At 44.2% G+C, this 23,378-nt stretch overlaps 2 protein-coding genes across 2 annotated transcripts in view; both read right to left on the reverse strand.

Annotated features, from left to right (window-relative positions):
* Positions 1-23,378, reverse strand: part of dtwd1 (DTW domain containing 1) — a 376,654-nt gene that overhangs the window by 260,278 nt on the left and 92,998 nt on the right. The window lies entirely within an intron of this gene.
* On the reverse strand, positions 20,165-22,418 carry cUnh15orf48 (chromosome Un C15orf48 homolog). The gene is made up of 4 exons (XM_084001734.1): positions 22,290-22,418; positions 21,844-21,932; positions 21,582-21,642; positions 20,165-20,394 (listed from the first exon to the last, which is right to left on the reverse strand). Exons 1-4 carry the CDS (start codon positions 22,326-22,328, stop codon positions 20,326-20,328), a joined length of 258 nt encoding a protein of 85 aa, XP_083857860.1. The 5' UTR covers positions 22,329-22,418; the 3' UTR covers positions 20,165-20,325.

A 23,378-nucleotide genomic window follows, 5' to 3' on the forward strand; every position in this document is an offset into this window, starting at 1 on the left:
TTTTAATTCAGGTTGAAACAAGTTAATTTAGATTTCTGGTGCTGTCACTTTCTACCTCCAGGTGGCGCACTTCGACCACAGCAGAGAAACTCTCCTCATGTCACACTGATAAAACAACATGCTACGTATATATATGTCTGTATATATATATAAATAAGTAACATGCTATACATATTCTGCAGATAATTAACAGATTGTACATAGTTAAGTTTCTCCTCTGTATTAACAATAATAACTTCTTTCTAAACTCTCCTTGAAGAAGTTTCCTGGTGTTTTCACACGTGACACTGAGGAGAGTGTTGTCACTAATTATCTAATGTTATAAAGATGAAATGAAAATGTTGTATAAATAGTGAAAGACAAACAAGCCTCATGAGTTCTGCTCATATCTGCAGCATTAGACCAAACACACTCAGAGTGTATCAGGTTTATTATTGACACGATGAGCCTAGTGAACTGGGAGTGTCTCGGTCGCCCGGCAACAGGTGCATTCACATGAAACCAGTGAACTAGTGTTTGTTTTAGATTTAGAGTCGACACAGTTTACAGCTGCAGAGCCATAAACCATAAACCTCCACCGCCGCCGTCCTCAGAGCTGCAGACGAGACGCTGCATTACAATACAATGCAATGCAATGCAATACAAACTTTATTTGTCATGGACAGTCATGTGCCACAAGTAACTGCATTACATAAGTTCACATAACAGATAAAAAACCAGTACATTTGACATTCTTCGCACGGTTCTCACATACACACAAATAAATATAAATATGTTAGATAGAAAGTACTGATGAGAAACTATTAAAAACTCAAATACAGTGCAGGAGTGTCTGAGCATTAAAAATGTAAAAAAAGTACAATCTCAAGAAAAAGAATGAAAGATAGGGATAACAACCCAATTAAAATGTAGCGGGTTTATTTAAATTAAAGCCATGAGAGGGATAAACACAGTGTGTATGTCGCTATAGATACACATATATAGGGTACATTATGAACATATATATATATAAATGTACATTAGTACTGAGTGTGTTTCAGTTTAAAGCCACAGAGACAGAGTTTAATCAGTTTCAGCTCCGATGGGGAAGAACCTGCTTCATCGCTGCTCACATGGTCTGTTTGTGGTAACACAACGTCTGTGACTCGGTCACGTACACACATTCCTCCAACACACACACACACACACACACACACACACACACACACACACACACACACACACACACACACACACACACACACACACACACTTCCTCTTCTGTCATTGTTTCCCTAAATAACCTTGTAGCTGCACGTCGCTTAATGAGAGAAATTACAGTTTTTCTCTATTGGTTTGGCTCAATTCTTGAAACAGAAATTACATTCTCAAAATAACATGGACAAATCTCCAAACCACCTTGCAAATGTTCACAACAGAATGTCATTTCTCATTGATTTCATCAAATTGCAAATGTCTTAGTACATGTCTCAAGTGTCTTAGTGCATCTTTGCAAATGGTTATGTACAAGTACCCTAGAGTTAGCACAATGAGCATACATTTAGCACATTTTCCAAATGAATAGATCTTGCTGATCTAAGCTGATTAGTTGATTCTCAGTCTAATGGTTGCTCTCTCCAAAACATGTCAGCATGATTTCACTGTGTAAATCATCATATGCACAATAGTCTGTTCAACTGTCAAAATTAGTCAACATACTGTAGGCTAATACCATGAAAACCATATGAATTTCTTGCAGCATTTCATAAATTCATGACAGTAATTGACAGTCAGGTGAAATTAGAACTTGACTAACGAAGGAGGAGTTCCTACTTCTCAGATGACCAATCAATCAGCTGTTTAGCTACCTGACTGGTGCTGTCTATGATTGTGAATGCTGCCAAACGCGTATATATAGAGCTTGGCTAGGGCCTGTACCTTTTGCAGTATAAACATGGAGGTACCTGGCCAAGAAAATTATCATTACCCTAACCCTCCCTGCTAAAGGAAGAGGAAGAGGAGGAAGAAGAAGAAGAAGAAGAAGAGGAGGAGGAGTGCGGATGCGTGGTGTCTCTACTCGTGAAACTTTGTTTACTGCACTATAGGCTTGGTATATTTTTTCTGTTTTTTTTGTGTTCATATTTCATACATGTACAGAGAACTGTAGGCCTATACATTTTGTTTTTACAGTACATAATCTTGAGTTACTTTATGTAGGCTATATGTGAATACAAATGGTTACAATTTCCTTGGCAATATGAGTGCAGTGTGTGTGATGTCAAACTTTGGAGGCTGCTCTTACTGTAAAGTCCTTTTCTTAGGTTTTATACGTCTCTGCCATAGTGACAAAGCATCTAAGCATTTTGACTTGCAGTGCTCACAGAATGCCACAGGGATGATGCATTTTGGGGGCACTGACTACTTACATGAGAAAGAAGTTTGGTTTTGACACATAAGTAAACTGTTTTGGGAGAGATATGAGGTTCTGCAGCTCATCCATGGTGTTATGCTGAACCATCCAGTTTATTTTTGGTAAAAGCACTAAGTGAATGCAAATGAGCCAAAAGCAATTGAGAAAGATCTTTGCCATTTTGATGGTACTGACACTTTACATGGTAAAGGAATCTAGTTTTGAAGCATGTGTGAACAGTTTTGGGAGAGATATGCGCTTTTGCTAGTGAGCTGTAATGTTGTGCAGAACTGTAAGACTGTTTGGCCAAATGGTCTTATAGTTTTAAGAATGTAATTTCTGTTTCAAGAAATGAGCCAAACCAACAGAGAAAAACTGTAAGATCTGACTGTGTTGAAAAGTTTCTCAGACCGAAAGCTGCAACACGTGACAAAATATAATATATATAAATATATAACCTATAACTAAGATAGATGGACAGACAGACAGAGAAGGGGGAAGGAAAGACAGAGAGGGGGTAGATAGAAATAAAGAAAGAGGAAAAAAAGAAAGAGAGAGACGGGTAGAAGAAAGAATAAAGAAAGTAAAAAGACAGAGAGACGTAGAAAGAAAGAAAGAAAGAAAGAAGGAAAGAAAGAAAGAAAGAAAGAAAGAAAGAAAGAAAGAAAGAAAGAAAGAGACAGAGACAGGGGTGGATTGATTGATTGATTGATTGATTGACTTTATGGGGGGGGGGGGGGGGGGGGCAACATCGGCCTCTAATTATCTAATTGTTAAACACTTAATTTTCTATCAAACGTCCCGTCGTTCCGACACTTCTTGCCTCCTCTGGTCGGAATGACATTATTTTTTTATTTTTTTAAACTTCCTGTCTTTCCCACAGTTCCTTTAATAGCGTATTATTTTTCCCAAAAGACTTTTCTCTGGTTGGGTTTAGGCAATGATGAGAGGAGTTGGTTAAGTTTAGTAAAAAGACGGAGCGGTGGGATGTGGGAATGACAGCATGTCACCGACTTTATTGATCCCAAGCTGGGGAATCACATGAGTGAGAGCACCATGGACGAAATTTTGATTTTAGAAGTGGGGGGGACATATTTTTAATAAAACCCAAACTCTTTCAGTTTCTTACAGTTTTCTAGCAGTTCTTTTAGTTTTCTACTAGGGATGCACAGATACCATAAAACAATGACTGAACAATGACTATGGCTGTGACTATGAACACTAGAACCGCCAACTGCCGTTCATTGGACGACTTTGATTTTCATTTGTGCATAACTTTATTTAAAAAATACATTGAAGTCCACCAGTCTGTGACTTTTCCTAAAATGATGTTGGGCAGCACCCCGTTTTGTTAAATACAATCAATATTACTCACACAAAAAAATATCGATCATGTTTTCTCATTTTCACCTATAACCGCCACGTTCGTTCATTGGACGACCAGAGAATTCACCGATTTGCGCCGGCATTATTGGGCTTATGCGCTCTCTCTCCCCCTCTCTCTCTCTCTCTGTGTGTGTGTGTGTGTGTGTGTGATTGTGTGTGTGTGTGCGTGCGTGCGTGCGTGCGTGTTAATGTGTATCTCTGTGTGTACACGTGCGCAGGCTGCGCAGATGCACACTCACGTCCACACTTCACACACGCACGGTGCAGAAATTATTTTCCAGACTGGACAGACTAGTTGTAGAAGAGGTGTCGCCACATTCAGGGGGGAAATATCAATATGATATCAAAAGAAAACGAAATTCGTTTTATAAAGCCAGTATTTAGGAGCAAACTAGTGTAAAAACAGAGTCGCTGTGCTCTTCATGTAAAGCGCCGACGTGAGCGCACGCGGGGGGGGGGGCAATCCTGCGTCGGTATGATGGGCAGCTCCACCTGACATATCAAACAAAGATCACTAAGGACTATGGATGTTGCCGTAAAAGAGAGAGAGAGAGAAAAAAAAGGTTGTTTATACGGTGGAAACCTGGCTTTACAGGCGGGGGCGGGGTTCCTACGGTATGCCCCCCCCCCGCCCCCCCTGCCTCGCGGAGGCTGCGGGGTGCAGCCTACTTCATGGCCCAGAGTAGCTGTTAAAAGACTACGACAAATGTAACACCTACAGTATACAGCTCTAATTAACGCTTTATTACAGTTCGTCCAATGAACGACTCATGGCGGTTATAGGTATATAGTGTGCAATGGCGGTGCTAGTGTTAATACAGTGTAACATTGTTTGTGGACGGTAAAAACAGCGGGGGACAAAAACGGTGTTTTGAAAAAGTGGGGGGGACATGTCCCCTGCGTCCCCCCCTAAAATTACGTCCGTGGAGAGCACAGAGGGAAAACACCACCACCACACCTCAGTTTAATGATTTATAATTAAAACGTCCAATCAGACTCAGAGTTCAGTCACGTGTCACAGTTTTAGAGGATCGTCTCTTATTGTGAAACACTGGATGAACTGAGAGGATGAGTCCGTTAAACCGGCTTCACCCTCATCTCATCTGAGGCTCAATTCACTTTAAATGTTTCATTTAAAACCTGAAAAATTAAACGATGAAACTCGGTCCATCCTTTAATAATCTCACACTGTTGCACAGAGAAACAACTTCTTCTTCCAGACACTCACATCTGATCTGACAGCAGCACAAAAGCAGAATGGTTGCACCAAACACACAAGACACAAATAAAATACAATGACACACTACAGGAAAACAAGAGTTGGATTACATGGTTACACAATACAATCACAACATCCCATTGAGCTCATTTCTCTGTCTTTTATAATTGACTTGAATTCCTTCAGCTTTAAGGCCCTTTCACACCGGAAACTTATTTTTCGTGTGAATAATTCGCGCGTCAATATTTTTTTTCGAACCCCGGTTTTCATCACGAGTCCTTTCACACCGACCGCGAATGTGTTGCGGCAAAATGCGACATCATTTTTTTTCGGAGCGAGGTCGATTTTTCTGAGCTTTCGCCCAGCGAATAAACGCATCAACCAATCATGTGGCGTGAAGAGGAGGTCGGCCACGTCACATCCCCCACGTCAGAACGGTCAGAACACAGACAGCTGTTTCCCAACAGACGGTGGCCGCCACAGTCTCTCACAGGAAAAAAGTTTTTTTTTTTTTTTTTTAGCGTTTCACCGCCTTTGCTCTGATCTCTGCCAGTCAGCCTCCACCTGCCGTCTCTCTGGCGTACGGTCGCACTGCACGTACACACACACACACACGCGCGTGCGCGCGGGCGCATGGAGACGTGCTTGGCTGCTAATGTAAACAATGTAAATAACCTGTGTCTCGGAGGAGAGGAGGTGGAGGAGAGGGGGGGGGGGGGGGGGTGTAAGTGTAAAGAGGAGAGGAGGAGGAGAAATAGCAATAGCTACTGTCAGGACAGTGATCAGATATTAATCAGTGAGCTGCTGTGTTGAGTAAAGTTGGTAACAAGACGACAGTGGCATAACGACCTGAGGGATAATTAACAGATTAAAGACATGACGTGGAGGCGAAGAACCTCCCGTCGCAAAGCGAAACTTTGGAATCTAATTGTTGCATCTGTTGCATATTCGTGTCGCCGCCGGTGTGAACGGTTTTGATGCGAAATATTTGGCCGCGAATATTTCGCAATTTGGTGTCGTTTATTCGTTACGTCCGCGGTGGGAAAGGGCCTTAAGAGATGAGTCAGTTTCTAGTCCGTTCTGCACATCGTTCAGGTCGACGTGACAGAACATTTAAAAGCGTTTTGTCCCAGTTCAGTTCTGACTCTCAGGACCGGTGTTATGCCGAGAAGTGCACGCCGCACAACAAATGTGGAACTACGGATCATTCATTGCGGGGGAGATTTGCATCCCCTGGTTGTATTAGCCAAATACGCTGCTACGAAATTCATTAGGTCCAAAAACTGCTGTGCCGAACAGTAACTGCATCGCCCATGTGTTTCACTGCAGACACCTAGATAGAGGTGTGTTTATGTGTGTGTGTCATGACCGGCTCAGAAAGCCATGACAAACGATGGTGAGACGTGGTAAAAGTCAAAGAATAATAATATTTATTTTAACAAAGTAATCAAATCATAATAATGCCAACACAAAACACCAAAACGCTGGAGCTGGAGGTCACCAGGCCCGTGTGGAGAGAGAGGAAGACTGAGAGTGAGACTGGCCAGGTGCTCCCAGATTAATGCCCCGCCCCCTGACTGGATACCTGCAGACAGAGCAGACAAACACAGAACAGGCCCTAGAGGACGGCAGGGGGCCGTCACACCCCCCCCCTCCCCATGAAGGATGTGGCCCAACCATAAGGGTCACAGACCACCATAACACCAACAATTACCAAACAACACCCAATTTTATTTATTTTTTCCTTTTCAAATGTAAACAACAAAATATACCCAATACCCCACATGGAAGTGCCATACATTTACAGTCAAATCACTCCATAGAATGACCTTAGTATCATACATTACCAACTTGGGCTATCCCTCTTAACCAGTGACTATGTTCTGTTTCACCTGCTGTGTTCTATTCACCTCTGGTGCTCTCCACATCACCACACCATCCCCTCAGCAACCTGGTACCAAGGAAGCACTTTTAAGAGAGGAAAGGAGAGACAGGGACACAAAGAGGCAAACAGGCATACAACAGCTTAATTAAACACCGGAAATGTAATGGTCAAGGTGCTCTGGACTCTTCAGTCGACCCTGCACTGAAGAGGAACCTGGAAGGTCAACCTCCAACTCAGCTGCCACAATCTGAGCTGGACGGACAGTGAACACCCTACCAACAACACCAACTGGCCGCACGCCCCCCAACGAAACTGGAGCCTCGGCAGTACGAGGGACATAGGAAACACGGTCATAATAAGGTTTCAATAGATTTCCAGGACACACTTGAGTCTTTTCTCTGCGCTCAGGGGTGGAAATGAGGTAATTCAACTCAGACACCTGTCTCACTACCTCATAGGGACCCGAGAATTTAGCTTGCCAAGGAGAAGCGACAATCGGCAACAAAGCTAACACACGGTCACCCACACTGAACACTGGACATCCAACACGCTTCATTTCACACTGGGGAGACGACAACTTCTGCCTGGGCAGCGGTCCACGCACCAGGGACCTGACAGCTGGAGAACACAAGAGCGCGGGTGCCACTACCTGGTCACCTGTGTGCTGGCACAACCGACAGGTCTTGATGTAAGCAGCAACATCCCGCTTCAAGCGTGGCCAAAAGAAATGTTTCAAGACCTGACCATACGTCCTCCTGACCCCCCAGTGGCCAGCATCATCATGTGCCACCCTCAACACAGCATCCTGAAACTTAACTGGCACCACGACCTGGAAAACCGGGTCGCCAACAAAGCTTTCACTGCGGGAAACACTCTTCCTCAACAGAAAGCCATTATGAACAACGTAACCCGAGCTCTCACCCACATCTTCCACAGGGAGCACCTGCTCAAAAAGAGCACTCAGAGACGGGTCAGCTTGTTGTTCCGCCCTCAGGTCTCCCAACGAAACCGAAAGAGGAACATCTGACATAGAAAATGCAACCAACTCTGACGCGTCCTGCCTCGCATCTTTCAACGCGCGGTCGGGGACAGCAGCATCGCCCTGCGTCACGGCACGCGTCACCGTGCACGCTGGGACAACCCGCTGAACGTTCAGCTCACCTGTGTCCAGACGTGTCCTGACCAACGAATCAGAAAAAACAGGAGGCGGTGGTGGACCATCGGCCCACACACGGGACCCTGCCACGTCATTACCCAACACCAGCGTAATGCCTTCATGCGGCAGTGCTGGACGCACGCCAACAGCCACCTGGCCCTGAACGAGGCCTGAAAACAACTGAATGTTGTGCAGCGGGACCTGCAGAACTCGCATGCCGACACCCAACACAGGAACAGTGAGCCCAGTATCACTCTTCTCTGAAAAAGGCAGCACCGAAGTCTGGATAAAGGAGTCAAAAGCAGCTGTGTCACACAAGATTTTAACTGGCACCTTCTCCTCACTTCCCACCAAAGAGACAAAGCCATCAGACACAAATGGTGCAAAAGCATCAGACACACCAGGTGAAACACGTCGCTGCAACATCACATTACGAACACGAACCCCAGGCCCCACTGGCGCTGACACGGCCATACACACACCCCTCACGTGCGTCATGGGCTGCTTAGCCTTAGCTTTCAAAGCATAACAATCAGCTTTCCAGTGACCCTTCTCGTGGCAGAAGTTACAAACCTTCTCGGCACCTCTCACGCCACGATCCCTCACGTCCACTTTAGGCTGATAAACAGGACGACACACATCATTATTCTCGTCAAAACCAAAACCACGAGCGCGCGCCTCTCCAAAGGCACGCCTGTGCGTCAGGACATAATCATCTGCCAGCGCAGCTGCCTCCCTGGCAGTCGTTACCTTTTGGTCCCTGATGTGGGTCGCAATATTCTCAGGGACTGAATCCTTAAATTGTTCCAGCACAATCAGATCGCACAAATCTTCAAAACTCTCCACGCCCAGCACAGCGCGCCAGCGCGTAAAATGAACCGACAGGTCGCGGGCAAACTCCAAATGCGTCTGCTTCTCAACCCGCTGCCACGTCCGAAACCGTTGACAGACAGAGGGACCTCCCAGGACCAGAGATGGATCCTCCCAAGTGGAACCACAGGACGGTCCACCGGCCCCACAAACGACCGCTGCAGTCCCACTGGATAGGGGACAAGAGACGAGGACTAGGACGGATCAGCAGGTGCAGACGGGGGATACAACACGGGGGACAGGTCAACAGAACAGACAGGAACCTCCGGGGATTGAGGAGCTGGACGATGGGGGAAGCACAGCCCCACCTGTCTTGACAGAACCTCCCAGAGAACAGAGGGCCCCCAGAGAACAACCAAGGGGCCCGGGGCCAAGGACAGGGGGAGGACAGCCGGCAGGGGACGCTTCACCCGCAGGGCCTCCTCCCAGGGCCATTACGGTTCAGGCCCAAATCCTAAAGGATCCCATTGAGGATGATCCCTTACCAGATGACCCTTGGGAAGAGAGGAGTTGGGCATGTCGGTTGGTCCAGACACCAACCGGGCCCGGGCCCATCACTCTACACTCCCAAGAGGCACATGAGGACTGACAGGAAGTTGGTTGACTGGACACTGTCAGTCTCTAAAAAGTGGGTTATCATCGGGGACTCTAATCTGTCCAGATTGCTGGGCCATGACATCCCTCACCTACAGATTGACAGCTATCCAGGTGCCAATTTCAGACATATGGCGGAAGTTCTGTCCAAGGCCGTAGTGCAGCTCCTGGTGGAGAAGGTTGTCATTTCATGTGGGATTAACAGTAGGGGCCAGAAGGCAAAGGAAACTACGGTTAAACAGCTGCAAGCTGCCCTTAGATCAGCAAAGAAGAGGTTCCCGTACGCGGAGATATGGATCCCGCTCCTGAACTACTCCGCAGACCTTCCGAGTCGGGAACAGAGGAATCTCATTGAACTCATATCTACAAAAATATGCCATACATTCCTCAACTGGACACAGACAGTTTTGAGTGTGAGTCAGACAAAGTCCACTGGACAAAAGAAACGGGTAAGAATATGTTTCAGCATTGGTCCAGTATTTTAAACTTACGGGCCCCATAAGCCCTCAGAGGGAGGGGCCTCAGGGGGATGGACCCCAAGCCACACCAAATGTGGTAATTTTGGCTAAGAACTTTCTTCCTAGCAGAGAACAATTGGAAGTGTTAGAGAGGGGATTATCATTTGTTCCTACCCTAAATTTAGAGAGGGGTCAAAAAAATCAACTTAACGTTGATATTCAGTGCTACCATTGTAGACTTAGTTTGGCTACATATTTTAAAGACACGGATCGATCTACAATTACACCCTTTACCCCACCCTCAAATTGGATTCCGCCCTCACATAAATTACCCCTAGAATTTCACTTGTTGGTTAAACAGGACTGCGATGTCTTCAAAAAGCATTATAAAAGTTATCCAGAAAAACAGAACTTAAAAAAGGAAGAAATGGAAGCTATTAAACAATTAAATAAAGCTAAACATATGTAGCAGTAGGTCACAAGAAGCAGCAAAGAGCAGAGACCAATCAGGAGACAGGAACTGAGGAGAGGCTGATTAGTGGCAGGTGTGACTCCAGGAGTTACGCCAGGTTCACACCGGACGCCGAAGCGCCGCGAAGCGGAGCGGCCGCGGAAATCGCGCGCGAGCCGCATCCCTCCAGTTCACACCAGACGCTGATTTCTCCGCGGCGGTCGCGAGCGCCTCTGCTCCTCAGCTGTTGTTCACTCACATTCAGAGCTGTGTTTTTTACATCATGGATAAGTAAATAACCTCATATAATTATAACACCATGTGCTGTGGGTCACACAACTCCCTGTACTTCACTTCCAAGATTAATTTCACGTCGTCCTTCACTTTACAACAACTCGTCTCTGCCTCTCTCTCTCTCTCTCTCTCTCTCTCTCGCTCTCGCTCTCTCTCTCTCTCTTTCCCTGTTTGTTTAGGTGTTTTGACCCCCCCCCTCCTCCTCCCTGCAGCCAGCCCAGTCCGTGTCTCCCTATCCTGTGTGTGTGTTTTCATCTCTCTTGCTCTCTGTTGAGAGTCTGACAAATATAAATACGGTCGCATTTGTCAATCGCTGTATTTTATTTTGAAAAGTGTTTTATTTTGAAAATTGACCGGATTCTCTCGTTGTTTCATGTAAAGGTAAAGGTAAAGGTAAAGGTACTTTATTAGTCACATATACAGCTAGTACAGTGAAATTCTTTCTCTGCATTTAACCCATCCCTGAGGAGCAGTGGGCAGCCGCGGTGCAGCGCCCGGGGACCAACTCCAGATTATGAGCCAGTGCCTTTGGTCAGGGGCGCTGACTGGAGGATCAACCTAGCAGACATGTTTTTAGTGGTGGGGGAAACCGGAGCACCCGGAGGAAACCCACGCAGACACGGGGAGAACATGCAAACTCCACACAGAAAGGACCTGGGCGGCCCGGGATTCGAACCCAGGACCTTCTTGCTGTGAGGCAACAGTGCTAACCACTGTGCCACCGTGCCGCCACCGTGCCGCCAGGAAGTCATGTGTGACTTCCTGCCAAGATTGACGCGATTGCTCGCGGCTCGCGCACAAAATAGAACAGACGCCGAAACGATAAATGCACGGCACGAGCAATCGCGGCGCTTTGCGGCGCGTCGCCTCTGGTCTGAACTACAGAACCTGTTAACTTGGGCGCCGAAGGGAAGCGGTCTCCGTTCCGCGGCTATTCGCGGCGCTTCGGCGTCCGGTGTGAACCTGGCGTCACTCTCTCCAAATCCTTTGTGTGGCTGTGACTGTTGACTCTCTGCTCTGGTAAGATAGACTTTAGGGGTTTTTAGAATAGTTTTATCAGGGTAGTATTTTAATTGTTAGGGTAACGTAGGGGTGCATTCGTGCACCCTGAGGTATCTGTGTTTTAATGATTTTAATTGTGGGTCTATCATTTGTTTGTAGGACTGAAACCTTGACTGTTTTAAAATACAGAGGTATGCAAAAACATCATCATTTAAACCTCGTACTTTTATGTCCTACAAACTAAATTAACAGTGCTTTCTTTTGCTTTTAGGCTCAGCACTGACTGCCGTTTATTTTAGTTTAGTATTTTATATTTTAGCCATATTGATTTTATTGTCTTTTATTATTTTAAATTAGAGTTTGCTTAGTTTTAGGATTTTAACATTCTGTCCTCTTCTGTTTCTAGTGTTGCGGCTGGTGGGGTCCTCCATTCACCGGTGTGGTTGAGATGCTGGGAGTTCACTTTAGATGGTGATATGGTTTGTGGTTGCACATTTAATTAGTGTGGTGTCTTTATTTGAAGTGTGTTGGGTTTATATTTCTTTTTTAAAAGTAGTTTACTCCCAGTGTCCTAGGCAGTGGGTGGTTGGTCCCCCAGCCGTGATATGACCGTCCGTCTTCTTGTTCTTCATTGACTGTGTTATTTTAGAATTTGATTTATTGTAAATAAATGGCATGTTATGATTGACCCACACTGACCGTTGTGGCCTCTTAATTGAAGCCCCTGTGTGCTAGAACATCCTCAAGGTTACACATATAGAAATTAAACCGGCGGATAAGGGGAGTGCGGTGGTGATCCTTGACAGGGAACAATACATTGAGGAAGTAATAAGACAACTAAACGATAAGGTTTATTACAAAAAACTGCCAGAACCAATATATTTGGAAACTATACCCTAAAAAGCGAGCGACAGCACCGTGATCACGCGGCCAGACAGGACCGCAGGCGGACACACAATCCCCACTCACTAAACTGCCTAACCAAAAACTACATAAACTCACTCACCCCTAGTCTTCATGTGGCTTTGCGGCTGGAGACCGCTGGCCTGGGAAAGCGACCAGTTTCTGGCAACCAACCCAGAACCACGGACATGCTCCCGAGACAAAGCTCTGACCGCTATCACCACAGCACTAGTAAAAAAACAAACCCAGCGAAGCCCAAAGGAGCAACGCTGCTACAGCCTAGCAGGGGAAAATGGCCCCGTAACGTTGTGTGAACACCGGCCGACACTCACCTTACCTGTAGTTTTACTGATCACCTCACCAGCAACTTAACACGAACACTTTACAACACATCTCACCTGACAAACAGTAGCTAAACCTCGCTACTCTCAGCGCAGGCAACTCGTAAACAAAAGCCGAGTCGAAGTACTACCAACGCTGACGTCACTCGCAGCGCGGAAGCCGACGAGTCCATTCATAAATCCACTGATCGTAGTAGCCACAAAGCATGAATGAACTGGGCTGAAAACACGAGCTAACGAGCGGACGAGCCCCATTTTGTCATGACCGGCTCAGAAAGCCATGACAAACGATGGTGAGACGTGGTCAAAGTCAAAGAATATTTTAACAAAGTAATCAAATCATAATAATGCCAACACAAAACACCAAAACGCTGGAGCTGGAGGTCACCAGGCCCGTCTGGAGAGAGAGGAAGACTGAGAGTGAGACTGGCCAGGTGCTCCCAGATGAATGCCCCGCCCCCTGACTGGATACCTGCAGACAGAGCAGACAAACACAGAACAGGCCCTAGAGGACGGCAGGGGGCGTCACAGCATATTAGGAACATGCATTTCGTAGCAGTGTGTTCATTAGATTCACATGACGTCACTGTGTTTCTGTGTCCGAATCAGGTCAATCTGGGCACAGATCACAGCGTCACGTTACCAGAACAAGTGGAGTAGTAGGAGGAAATCAGCAAGAGACCGAAAATGTACGTTATTTGAAAGATGCCAGGATTATATTGTGCTGTTGACTGTGATAGCAGTCGCCAAAGAAACACCGGACTGCAGTTTTATTCCATCCCAAAAGACGTAAAGTTATAGGCGGAATAAATAGTTGACTGCAGGCATCTATCAGTGGCAGCGTGGGCTGTGACAAGTCTCACAAAAAGAGGGGATTCACTTTTTTTTAATAACATGGATATATTGAATTCTGCACTTTGATTACTTTCTTATTAATTCCTCACTGATTCTGCATTTAGGGTCTTTTATTTCTGTATAACAGACCGTTGCTAAGTAAAACGGGCCGTTGCTAGGGACGCCGCTCTGATCAGCGGAGCAGGGCAGAAGAACTATCAAGGATTTTTACCTTGTGTTTCATTTTTACCAGCTTCAGACTAATTGTGATGTTAGAAAAATGACTTGTAGCTGGTTAGAGGGAGAGTGGAGGCTCTCTGCCTCCCTCACCGCTGCTGGAACCAAACCTGCGATCAGAGCGGACAGAGCGGACGGGCCAGTGCAGTGTCTGTGTCTGTGCCACCGCGAGTCCCTGACACAAACGTGTCCCGTAACCGTCATCTCTTATGATAGACAGGACGACATAAATGCCACATCGTAACATTTACATGATAATTCATCAATCTACTGATTGATTATCAAAAGCTCGTTGAAAACAACTACACACGAGTCGACAGGAGGAGGGTGAGGAGCAAACAGCGGAGAAGTGACCGGACTAAGGACTTTGATCAACATCACGTCTAAAATTAATGAATGAATTCATAAACTGTGTAATAAGTGGGATAATATAGAGTTAGTCTGTTGTTATAGAGATATAAACCCAGACAGGATGTATGAAACCCTGTCATTTTGTCAAGAAACTGTCATTTCCATCCTGCGGTTTGCATGCTGTCATATGAGGAGACCTGTCAAATCGGACACAAATATGGCGGCGGTCCCTTCGACGTGACGTCACTGCAACCCATGAATTTGGCTAAAACAGCCAAGGGATGCAAATCTCGGCAGGGACAAAAACTGCTGTCCAGAGAACGCAGGCCTGAGGTTTCTACACATGTGTAAACACAAATATGTAGGCAAAAGTCCAAGAACAGATCTATAAATAAAAGTCAGCCAGTGAGAGAGTCTATGGACACAAAGATGAGATGGACGATGTGCGACGACAGCAACATACACGATAGCTGCAACCAGTAATAAAACACAAAACACAGTGATACAGTATCTAGTTTCTTTAAAAAAAACGATCAGAGCGTTCATAAAGAGCAGGTCTCCGTCTCCGTCGTCCAACAAGGGTAAAACAAGTTGTGCTGATCAAGTGTTTTCTGACTTGCAATGAAAAACATGATTTATTCCTAAAAAAGAAACCTCATTTCAATTTCAGCCTAGAAACAAGTTCATCCATGTGCAGATGTAACGGATGTGCACTCACTCCACCCATAAAAGACGTGCTAACCAACCTGCCAAGCGGTTGTCAACCTCTTGGTGAAGAGGTTAGCATCGTCGCCTCCGGTGCGGGAGGTCGTAGGATCGATCCCCACCTAGGGCAGGCCGTGAGAAACACAACGCAGAGGGCCAGATATGACATCGGCTACACAGACAGGTTCTCATCAATCAGGATGCCTAGGTATTTCTAGGTATTTATAAGATGTGACCATTTCAGTTTCAACCCATGAGCAGTTGACAACCTAGGAAGGTCAGATTTCATTTCATTTTCATGTCTTTATTTACTGAGTTGGGACAACAACACATTCATCACCGTTGATGCGTTAAGCATCAGTGTAAATGCTCCTTAGCGCCTTAGTGACTTAGCATAACAGCTAAATGTTAGCCCAGGAAGGTGAGATGGAAGCTGCTCGGTCTGTGATTTATCTGCATTCAGCACTGACTTGAGCTGAGTCAAACGGAGACTGTCACTATGACGACCGTCTCGTCCTTCAGCGTCCTCAACGCCCGACGCCGTCCCAGCAGCTGTAGAGCAGAACACACCTTTATGAAACCATGGTAACCTGTGATGTGACCTCATTGTATGCATGTATATATACATTTCCTCATTTACACACGAGACTGAGAAACTCTTTCTGCGAATGTTAATCTAGATATTGTTTAAAGACAACGACCCATCATGTGTTTGCTGATAGATCTCATATTGAAGCGTCGGCCGGTGAGTTGTTGTTGTAGTGAATCACAGACAGATGTGAAACATTGATAACGTGTGTTTTCCTTGTAGGTGTGTTCATCGTGTTCTGCTGTGGAAACAGTTTGTTGCTGCTGGTCCACGCCCACCTGAAGGTGTTTACACCTGAAAGGTCCAGTTAATGGTGCAGCAACACAACATAAACACAACCTCTAACTCTGACTTTAGCCAAGTAAACACACACGTCTTTAAAGGGACAAACTCAGTTCAGTTCACTGTTTTTCTTTTGCTGAGAGTTGGACACTAAGGTGGACGTTGGTGACCGACTTTAGGCCTTAGGGCAAATTTGAAAGTGCAGTTGTTTAAGATGAAGACTTTGAGCAGAGTGAAGGAAGTTGGTGCTTCTGCGTGTGACGACGTGTTTCCTCCTGTCGGGTCTTGGTCTTGGTGTTGGTCCAGTTTGTCCTTCCAGCAGCAGAAGGAGTCGCTGGTGTTGTGTATGAAGTTAGAAACAGAGAAGGAGCCGTCTCTAGAGAAGATGAAGCAGGAATCTGTCAGGCTGTTGAAGATTTGGACCCAGACAAAACTTTAAAGCAGTTATGTGTTAAAGGTTGGGTCTGGAGTTTTTTGTCCAAAAATAAACATTAGACTTATACAAATGAAATCCGTCTTAATCATCACCTCTGGGCTTCTAGTCCTGTGTGGTGGGGGCTGTGTGTTTGCCTGTATTCTGGTCTTTTACTCTGTTTTGTTCAGGTTTTGTTGCACGTGGACGTTTCTGGGTGGAGCTAGAGAGTTGCTAGAGAGCGTAGATATCTATGGCGAGAGAGTCGGTGTTTTCTCTCCAGCCAATGACGGAGCTCAGGTGAAGCTACGTGCAGCAGAGTAATAGTAGCTCAGGGCTGCTAGCTAGCTGCACTAGCTGTCTCTGATGCTAACGAGTGCTAGCAGCTAGCACGTCTCTCTCTCTCAGCAGCAGCCGTTGTCATGACAACAAAGGAAAAGAAATACAGTCTGAGTGAAGCGCTGGAGCCGCGGACCGATTCTCCACCGTCACCGACAACTAAAGTCTCACTGGTAACAAGTATTAGAGCCGTTGTGGTGAGCTAGCTCGATGCTAACTTCGGCTAGCGGTAGCAGTTAGCAAAAACCCGCAGGTCGGGTCAGTTTGTAATTTTCAGGCCCGTTGAGAACTCTAATTGACGGCACTCAGCCCGAAGACGGCATGCGTGAGCCAGATAGGCGTCTTTATGACACTACGCGCTAGAGCTCATGGGAAATGCAGTCTTCATTCCGGCAAAACACTACCGCTGTTGTCCACAGGGGGCGCCAAAACAACACAAAATGAAAGTTCTTTGCGGGGGACTTTGAACAGAAATCTGTCTTATCGTGTTCATCCAGAGAAGCTCAAGTATCTGGACTCTGAGGTGAAGTGTTGTGATGTTAGTGATGATGTTGCAGAGTTGTTCTGTTCTTCACCTCGTTGGCTCGTTCCGATGTCAGACAACCAGCCCAGATTCTGTTCAGACTTCCATAAAGTAAAACTGTGTCAGAAAACCAGACAGTTTCCTACTGGCAGCATCCGTAGTCTAAGAGGGAGAGAGACGCTGCAGCGTTTATTCCACCCTCAGGTTTTTATTCTCATACAGTCGTCGTGCCTCTCGGTCTGCAGAAGCTCTGGAAACCTTCCAGCTCCAGATGAACAGAGCTGTGGAGATCTGGAAGCTTGTTCTGTATCTGGACGATGTGGTCATTTATTCTGATGATTGGGACGTTGATCTTGACCACACTGACCGCTCGGCTCAGTCAGACTCTGCGAAGGCCTCAGCTTCTTATCTGGTGGTGTTGTGGCTCAGGGAGGGTGTGGTCCTGTAAGAGTAAAGGTGCAGACTGTTGATAGCGATATGTGTCACTGCTACAGCCAAGAAGGAGCTCATGTGTTTTTGTGGGGGGGCTGCCGGTACTATCCTTGTTTTTGTAGGAATTTTTCTTTCTGTTGTCTGTTTACAGTAACAGGAACAAAACAGACGGGACGAAACAGGGATAAGATATTATATTATACTTGCCAGACTGGATTATTGCTCAGCTGTTAAATAGTTCATTCTTAGATGGAATTTGAAGGGATGAGTTATTCCACAGCTTGATGGCACCAAAGATAAGTGTCCTGTTCAAAGTGTTGGATTTGGGGCATGGTTGTTATTTGACCATCATCTGCTGATCTAGTTAATGACGATGAATTTGACTCCATCTGATAACTTGATGATGTAAAAACTCTGGTTTGGTGGAATAGACTGTATAGCTGAAGGATGTGAGTGTACTGAAGGCCAGCCTTTTCCTTTTCTCTACTTTTATGCCAGAGCCATAGCTGCACTTAACACGGCCAGCATGTAAACATGCAGAATGTGGATACGTGTTGTTGTTTTCTGTATGTTTTTTTAAAATTGATTTTACTTATTTATTTATTATAGATGTTTTCTTTATTTTTCCTACTTGCACCTTAGGGACTGCACCCAATTTCGTTGTACTTGTGCAATGACAATAAAGACATTCAATTCAATTCATGAGAGTTTACAGTTCATACTTTGACCTTTCTCATTTCCTTACAGCCAGCGACTGCTTCATTTGGCTCCGCTGCTTCAGTCTGATAGTTTTTTATGGTCTGGACGTCCATCATATCAACGGAGGGACACTGTGGTGGCGGAGGCATCGTCCAAGACTTCCTGTTGTGTTTGCTGTGTTTTAATCTGATCTCTGAACAGTTCCTTCATCCTGACGCCGTGGTTTGGTTTGGTTTGGTTTGGTTTGGTTCTGCACATGACAACATCATCATCATCGCACAGAAACACCTCCACACTCTACTGAGACTCATTTACACACACCACTGTCTGTTTCATTTATAGACAATTAAACAATAAACATTCCTGTACTATTCCACGTCACGTGTGTGTTTTCTGTGTGTTGTTGCGTCCTGCAGAGCCGCGTGTAACAGGTCTATTATAATAAGATTAATAACTATAAGCTCCATCCTGTTGTAGCTTCATGTTAACCAGTGAAGCTGCAGATCCTAGGTGAACGTCTTCATGAGCTTTGTCCGACACGTCGACTTCATCTTCCTCCTTCATTTCATTCTAACACGAGACAAAGTGACAAATAAACCAGAGTTAAACAGTAAACTCACGTGTCACTTCAGAGGAAGTTATTTGACTTTCAGGGAGAAAGTGAAAGTAAAACAAGTGTTTTCCCCAGAATGTATATACAGTATATATACTATAAATGAGCTTCATGTTCATGTCATTTATGTTTTCAGTCACATCTGAGTGAAAAAGGTCAAAGGCAACAATTTGTTAAAACTGAATTACATTGAATATTTTGTTTTGTTTTTTGATAGATAGATAGATAGATAGATAGATAGATAGAACGATAGATAGATAGATAGATAGATAGATAGATAGATAGAACGATAGATAGATAGAATGATAGATAGATAGATAGATAGATAGAACGATAGATAGAAAGATAGATAGATAGAACGATAGATAGATAGAACGATAGATAGATAGATAGATAGATAGATAGATAGATAGATAGATAGATAGAACGATAGATAGATAGATAGATAGATAGATAGATAGATAGATAGATAGATAGATAGAACGATAGATAGATAGATAGATAGATAGATAGATAGATAGATAGATAGATAGATAGATAGATAGATAGATAGATACTTTATTGTCCCTGAGGGGAAATCTGGCTTGGGCTCAATGCCACCAGACAACAAACAACCACATACAGAAGTACACATAAAAACACAAAAAAAAAAAAACATAGAGAGCGCACAATAAGATTTACAAGAACACAATGATCATAAAAATCATAAAGAGTTTGTACTGTCGGTGTAAACTATGGGATGGATCCTCCAGGATGATGATCTTTGAGACCAATAGTTTTTATAGCAGTTTAGAGGAGCAGTAGCTGAGATTGAGCTGAAACAGGAAGTCAGTCTGATGACGCTGTAAAGGAACAGTCTGCTAAAACAACAACATCACTTCCTGCTCAACTCCGTACAGTCGCAGTCTAATTAAAAAATACAGTTTTTCTTTATCTCTTTTAAACGAGGAGGAGACACAGAACAGACTGAGAATCCGTGTAAAGACGAGAATATGAAGAATATTCAGACTTCACAGTTTTTCATTCACAGTAATAATTTATTGACACTGTACAGTTCATTATTTACTCCGTTTACATTCACATCGACTGCATCAGCATAAGGCAGATTATTCATATATATATATGCACATACATACACATATACAGTATATATCTATAGTTTTCACACTTAATAATCTGCATGTGTGTAATTTGCTGCTGTTGCCGACGGCGACGGTGAAACCCCGCCAGTGGAGCAGAAGCTTTTCCGCACAACGAGTCAACGAGTCCGAGTCTGTGCAGAACGGATTCTGTTCCACTGATGGGGGGGGGTTGACTGGTTACCACGGTTACTTGGTGAGGCGCCTCACTGGTTACCACGGTTACTTGGTGAGGCGCCTCACCAGCTCCAGCTCCTCCACCGGTTTCCACTGCTGGTTGATGGTGATGAGCTGCACAGACAGAGACAATAATCAATAATCGTTTCATTTCATAACCTTTATTTAAACTCTGAGATATTTACAATATCACAATACAGCCGAGATGAAACACAGAGCATAGAAGGACAGAAGACAAAACATTTGAAACATACACAACAGGGTTAGGGTTTAGCATTACAGACACACAGAGTTGTTTTAGAGGGAAATTCATGTAAAACCGCTGATGCACGTTGCCTTCAGGGACAGTTTTTCATCAACAGTCTCTGTATTTCCCTCTAAAACAACTCTGTGTGGTAACGTTGTGTTATTATCTCATAGTGTGGTGAATGTGCAGCTCACAACTTGTCCACCAGAGCGTTGTGGAGTTGTTGGATTGTGTATTTGATGAGTTTGATGAGGGAAACCAAGAAATCCCATAATGAGCCTCTGTAGCGTAGCTCTGAGCAGCTCACGGCTCTGCTCCGCCGTTCTAAAAACAGCTTGCACCGACATTTAAAGGTAACGAACCTACTGCTATGACTATAGGGATTATGGTGATGGGCCAGTTTGACTAAATGTTGAACTATCCCTTTAAAGGTGACAAGGATAAACTGAAACATAAGTGTATGTTTGTTTAGTGTTTCTTTGTCTCTTTTGTTTGTTTATTTTTTCTAAAGTAGGCCTATTTTTTTTTTTTTTATTAGGATTTTGTGATTTATTTTAACATATATATATAATGTATATATATAGGCTATAAGAGAGCACTTTCACTTTCACAAATGTTTCTTAAAAGCATCTCTACATGTATGACAGTCATTCTATCTGAAACACACACCTATAAATAGTAAAACCAGAGAAACTGGTCATTTTGGGAGTGGTCTCTTCACTTTTTACAGAGCTATATATATATATATACAGTATATATATATATATATATAAATGATGACTGTAGTTTGTCTAGATCACTTCTAAAGTATTTCAACACCCAGGAGGAAATGAGCGGGTGTTGAAATACTTCAGATGTAAAAGTGTAGGAGGAGGAAATAAAACAAATGATGAAATAAAAAACAGGATCAGATAAGAAGATGAACAATGAAATCTCATTTCTCCTCCAGTGACTCAGCAGATTGCAGCTGCAGCCTGAACGCTCAGCTCAAAGCCGCGGACTGAACCTTTATTAAACATGGTGTTGTTGATGATGGGATGTCAGAGTTTTTTACCTTCTGGGGTCTGGACGGGTCGACTCTCTCCCACGGTTCTGGGTTTCTGCTTTTATTCAAACTATAAAACAGATTAAAGTCAGTGTGAGAGCATGACGACAACATGATGAAAACTTCACGTTAGAACAAGAAGAAATGAGCAGTAAAAAGAGATTTTAGTAAAAAGAGTTTTTAGTAAAAAGAGTTTTTAGTAAAAAGAGATTTTAGTAAAAAGAGTTTTTAGTAAAAAGAGATTTTATTAAAGAGTTGTTCCAACACTCACATGACGTCCGTCTTAGTGAAGAGAAAGTAGAGAGCAGCAGAAGTTGCTCCTGTTGCAGCGAACGCCATGAAGCCGATCAGAGGAATCAGCTGCAACAGCACAAAGAGCTGCATCTTAACGTATAGAATGTCTTCTATTATGGGATATAAACCAATACTCGCTACATAAAACCAGTCAACATAGTATAAATATTAATGTTTGTTTATTTCACATATCAAAAAGTAAAAAAAATAAAACATCCAACATGTAGAATCCCAGACAAAGTGAAGGAGAAACTCCTTGTAGGGCGGCGTTCTCTGACTACAGCTCTAAACTAATGTTCATGCATTTGTAAAGAACAAAAACCCTTTGTACATAATAAACACAAACATGATTTAACCTTGAACAACAAACAAACACAACAGCTTCATAAACATCTGATAAAACATATAAACACTATGACTCACCTCCTTCTTCTTGTTCAACATGTGGAAGAATCCTCTCATCTTCCTGGTTCCTCAGAGAGAATAAAGGTGTAATGAAGGTGAAGTGTAAAGTTGAAGTGAAGCAGCTTCACCTGTTGCAGCGTATTATGGTCTGTCTGTCTGGCTGTCTGGCTGCAGCATCCTGAAGCAGGATGAGAGGACGAGGTGAGAGGCACGTACACACACACACACACACACACACACACACACACACACACACACACACACACACACACACACACACACACACACACACACACACACACACACACACAGCTTCCTGCAGTCCGATACATCAACACTCAGCACTGTGATCAATACACTGGAGCTGCAGCGCCGCCGTGTGGCCACAGCTGCTTACTGCACTCAGCTCAGTGGAGAACAGCTGTAGCTGAGGACACAGAGGTCATGTCCTCATCATTTATTTTTTCACAATTTTTAAAAGTTTACTTTTTTTTTTTCCACCACCAAGGGAAAATAAGTGTAGCGGTAGGTCTACAGCTGTTACAGCTGTTTTAGAGCGCAGCAGCAGGTATCATTACAAGGTTTACATTTAGTGGGGCGGATTAGCTCAATATTTTACACCAATCGTTCACGTTGTGATAAAAGCATGACATTTGGTGGATGTGTTGGTGAATATGTTTCAAACAAATCTGGATATTGGGCCACCTCAAAAGCGCCCCCTAGTGGCCGTGGCAGCCATTTGTTATGCAAATAAATGAATGATGAATAAAAACTACCCTTTTAATACAGTAATACCAACTGGTGATGTATTGTATATTGTTGGAAAGCCTGATTAGTCACCTTTACAACGAGGTACAGCTTGTAAGGATCGTGCATTCACGGAATGAGCAACGGGGCTAAACGTGTGGGTAGCGCCCCCCAAAAGATGTGCATCCCCTGTGGGGCGGATTAGCTCAATAAATCACAAGAATTGTTTATTTTGTGACAGAAGCACAACATTTGGTGGATGTGTTGGTGGATACATTTTTGAAGTTTTTTTGCAGTGTAATGACCAGTTTTCATAACTCCTGAACCAGACATCATACAAAGACAAATGAACACACTTTT

This window comes from Trachurus trachurus (assembly GCF_905171665.1).
Source record: "Trachurus trachurus genome assembly, chromosome: 3".
NCBI classification, from domain to species: domain Eukaryota; kingdom Metazoa; phylum Chordata; class Actinopteri; order Carangiformes; family Carangidae; genus Trachurus; species Trachurus trachurus.

Excerpts from the sequence above, each read along its gene's own strand:
- cUnh15orf48 (XM_084001734.1), bottom strand. The coding sequence starts at position 22,328 with ATGAGAGGATTCTTCCACATGTTGAACAAGAAGAAGGAG. Across the intron at positions 21,643-21,843 it reads TTCACTAAGACGGACGTCAT|TTTGAATAAAAGCAGAAACC; the intron begins GTGAGTGTTGGA and ends TCTGTTTTATAG. Across the intron at positions 20,395-21,581 it reads ACCCGTCCAGACCCCAGAAG|CTCATCACCATCAACCAGCA; the intron begins GTAAAAAACTCT and ends CTGTCTGTGCAG.